The sequence below is a fragment of the Verticillium alfalfae genome, genomic scaffold (assembly GCF_000150825.1).
Source record: "Verticillium alfalfae VaMs.102 supercont1.4 genomic scaffold, whole genome shotgun sequence".
In the NCBI taxonomy this organism is placed as follows: Eukaryota; Fungi; Ascomycota; class Sordariomycetes; order Glomerellales; family Plectosphaerellaceae; genus Verticillium; species Verticillium alfalfae.
The window spans coordinates 1,298,110-1,302,194 of record NW_003315035.1 but is presented as its reverse complement, the minus strand read 5'-3'; the positions used below and the strand labels follow the sequence as shown (position 1 = coordinate 1,302,194).

Genomic DNA, 4,085 nt, shown 5'->3' with positions numbered 1-4,085 from the left:
TCTCAGCCTCAGTGTTAGAGGCACCTAAGCTTAGGTTAGGATAGCCCCCATCGTGGCAAACGACGAAAACATGATTGGAGGCTGATCAATGGTTGTCTTGGAGCATCGATGATCTGGAGCTCGCGAGAGCATTTCTTTCTGTTGCTTCATGTTGAACAAGCCCAGGTGAGTCTGACACTCTGTTCAGTTCGGCCAGACCAGTAGTCAGACACTTCCGCCTATGTTCCGCCTCAAGTCATAGGCCATCGATTATTTATCGCCACGGAGTTGCTATTGCGATCGGCCCCTGGCGTCGGTCTTGTTCTATCTCAAACGACAAGACTGCAGGTCAAACTCGGCCAACTCTTGCCAATCGAGCCAAGTCCAGACAAGCCTTGTCGTCGTCGTCGTTGTTGTAGGAAGTAAAAAAACTTGACGCGGCTTGAGGGGTTCCTTATGATCTGCCTCGAAGCATCAACTTTCGAATACCAAGTAGGTTGGGCTCCAGAAGCTGGCCGGAATGAATCTGTGTCGTGGTGCTTGTCGCACCTAGGAGGCAAGTTACAGGATACTTGAATTCGATATCCTGGGCGAGTCTTTCGAGTACAAGCAGCCGAACCCGGAGACCATGGCATCCTCTGCCGCAGCTCCTTTCAGATTTCAGGAGGTACATGGATCGCATCGCGCAGGCGAGGCTTTGTTAGTGTACGAAGGCGGTGGTTCAAGGGGAAAAGTCGGTGCGATCCAGACGGCGCTACTGCCTGGTTTGGTCCCTAATCACACAAGACTACTTTTGGCCATCTTCGTCGCGGTCGTTGTCGCACAAGCTGTACCCATGGCGGACAGACTAGATCGGCACGAGAAGGCGATGTATTCGCATGCATGTTGTCTCATCAGCAGCCTGTGATCCCAGCTGCCCACGACTTCTCTCTGCCCTTTGCGCTTCCGTGCCTGCCTGCAGTCAGGTCGATGGCAAGCCAGATATTGCTGTCACCAGCGCGGTTTGTTCGAAACTCTGGAAAGGGTTTTGGGGTAGGTTTGCCAACAGAAGAAGATGATGATGATACCGCGGTCTAGCCAGAGATATTTGCTGTGGTCCTTCTTGAAGGAGACGGATATGTCAACCACTTGATTGATCGCGCCCTGTGAAGATGAACACACATGCCGCCTTGGCCGCTTTGCCCGATTTTCTCTTTGTACATTGCAGTTGCCTTTTGGGCGGAAGGGAGCGGGCAGGGGCAAGATTGTAGATGGGGTCTTCTGGTGGTTCTCCGCGGCGTGAGAGACATGCGGGCAGAGGCTGTGGTAAGGGTGGAGAAACGTGATTTGCTGCCTTCCGTGTTTGCACTGCTTCGTGGATCATTTTGCTTGATCATCCAGGGGAGCTTGCAGAGGAATGGCCTCATGAGTGGCTTGCAGACTACAAAGATGAGTATACACATTGGAGATCTCGGTGTTCTCGTGCCAGGCCTTCGTACAGCGTCGCCTCGTTCGCCCGAGCTGTCGGGGCCGGACAACTCTCCTCAAGGGCGTCGGCATTTCAATTAGCACGACTGTGTCGGCCGATTGGCTCAGCAGCGTTGCAGTCCCACTGTCAGTGAGGCCGGCAAGACATCCGAGGGCCAGGTTATGGTAGGGAGAACTCTAATGAATTACCTGCTCAGGCGTAGTGACTTGGAGTGTCACAAGGATCTGAAGCAGGTGAGGTGAGGTAAGCAGGCAAAAAAGCACAAGCGTCATAACCCTGTCTCTCCCTCCCTGTCACGGCGGCCAAACATGCTGGTCCTATCGTCGTTGGCCCCTCGCAACCCCCCAAACCTTCTCTGTCAATTTCTAAAGGCCCCCCCCCCTACTTTCTTTCTCTACCATCACAGAGTCAAAGCTGTGATTTCTTTCGAAGGCGGCACGCCTGTCTTCTTTGCCTCCTTGTTTCTTTTGACTGGCTAACTCCCACGATTCAGAGCTCTTCGAGCTCAAAAACGACCGTCGCCGTCCCAACGCGACTAAATCATTCCCCCACCCACTGTCCGCAGACAACAATCGCCCACCATGGCGTGGTCCAAGTCGACGCGCATCAGCATTATGCTGGCTATCGATGTCGTCTTCTTCGTTACTGAATTGACCGTCGGACTGCTCGTCAAATCCCTGGCCCTGCTCGCAGACGCCTTTCACATGGTGAGTTCTCTGTCGCAAACCCGATTTTGGGGTGGTTCGCTACCTCGGAGATGGCGCCACTGACCCGATCGGAACCAGCTCAACGACATCATCTCTCTGTGCGTCGGTCTCTGGGCCGTTGCCGTCGCAAGCAAGGCGACCACTGATAAGTACTCCTACGGTGTATGTGCTGCCGCCTCCTCGAGCATGTGCTGGGCCAAACGACTGACCAACGACGCAGTGGCTGCGTGCCGAGATTCTCGGCGCCTTCTTCAACGCCGTCTTCCTGATCGCGCTGTGCGTGTCCATTATTCTCGAGGCCATTTCCCGATTCTTCGACCCTCCCGATATTCAAAACCCTCAGCTCATTCTCATTGTTGGCTCCATTGGTCTCGCGTCCAACCTTGTGGGCTTCCTGGTGCTTGGTGGTCACGGCCACGACCACGGACACGGAGATCATGATCACGATCACGATCACGGCGACGGCGAACACGACCACCACCACTCTCACGAACATGCTGCCGAGGAAGGCCGAGTCACGGTCGCCGACCGCACCAATTATGCCATTGCCAACGATGACGGGCCAGCCATCGATGTTCTGCCCGAGGTCGCCGTCGCCAGGGCCACCGAGGGCGCTACGACCACGCCTCGCCGCATCAGGTTCGACAGCGAGTCCGAGTCTCCCAGCAACCGCGGCCCTAGTAACACCAGGGGTCGCGAGAGGGAGCGCCGCAGGGCCAGCAGTCTGCGCCATTCGCGCCTCACGAGCATCGACGACATCAGCATCTACCCTTCCAGTTTCCGACAGGAGATCATCGACGCCAGCCGGCCCAGGCCCAAGGACATGGACGGAACCACCGACGAGAGCGATGTGGAGGACGGCGCTGTTCAAGATGGCGAGTCTAGCGAGAACACGCCTCTCCTGAGCGACGGCAACGGCAACACAACCTACAAGAGCACTTCGCGCCACCGGTCCTTCAACGGTCGTCCTCGCAGGGACTCGAGCCTGCACTGCGAGCACAACCACAACAAGCCGAAGGACCGCAAGAAGGGGGGAGGTCACGGCCACAGCCACGGTGACCTCGGACTGAACGGTCTGATCCTGCACGTCATCGGCGACGCGCTCGGCAACGTTGGTGTCATGGTTACCGCCCTGATCATCTGGCTGACCGACTGGCCCGGCAAGATGTACGCCGACCCGGCCGTGTCTCTCTTCATCACCCTCATCATCCTCAAGTCGGCGCTGCCCCTGACCTTTGCCACCTCCAAGATTCTGCTCCAGGCCACGCCCGACCACATTGATCTCCAGGACATCCGCGAAGACATTGAGGCTCTGCCCGGCGTCGTGAGTTGCCACCACGTCCACATCTGGCAGCTCTCCGACACCAAGATTGTTGCGTCGATGCACGTCCAAGTCAGCTTCCCCATCTCGGCCGAGGGCGGCGAGAAGTACATGGTCCTGGCCAAACGCGCCCGCAAGTGCCTCCACGCCTACGGCATCCACAGCGCCACGATCCAGCCCGAGTTTCTCTCGAGCGCCGAGAACGCCCTCATCGAGGACACGGCCGCCCTCGCCCTTGACGGCGCAGGAGATCACGTCATTGTCAGGAAGACGTCCTGCCTGCTCGAGTGCGTCGACGACTGCGTCGGCAAAGGCTGCTGCTCCACCGGCACCACCGTCGCCGGCTCCAGCCCCCAGAGCCACCACAGTCACAGCCCCGGCGAGTCGCCGCACAGGCACTAGGACTCCGTGTGGCGCGCGTTTTTCGGGGCGTGGCGGCGATGAAGACGGTCGCGGAACAGAGCCCTCGGCGATCGCGTGAATGTCTGGCGGAGGCAAAGAAGAGAAGGCTCGGGCCAAGAAGTGACGGCTATGTGACGATAAGTGAAAGGGGATCAACCTGGGAGGAAGGCTTCATTACCTCCTTCCTCCCATGCCCAAAATGCCCATT

At 57.6% G+C, this 4,085-nt stretch overlaps 1 protein-coding gene across 1 annotated transcript; it reads left to right on the top strand.

Moving 5' to 3' along the window:
• Window positions 1-2,012: 2,012 nt before the first annotated feature.
• Window positions 2,013-3,877, top strand: VDBG_03833 (zinc/cadmium resistance protein; the record flags this gene model as incomplete). Its single annotated transcript, XM_003005834.1, has 2 exons — window positions 2,013-2,154; window positions 2,375-3,877. 2 exons carry the CDS (start codon window positions 2,029-2,031, stop codon window positions 3,875-3,877), a joined length of 1,629 nt encoding a protein of 542 aa, XP_003005880.1.
• Between the last annotated feature and the right edge of the window lie 208 nt (window positions 3,878-4,085).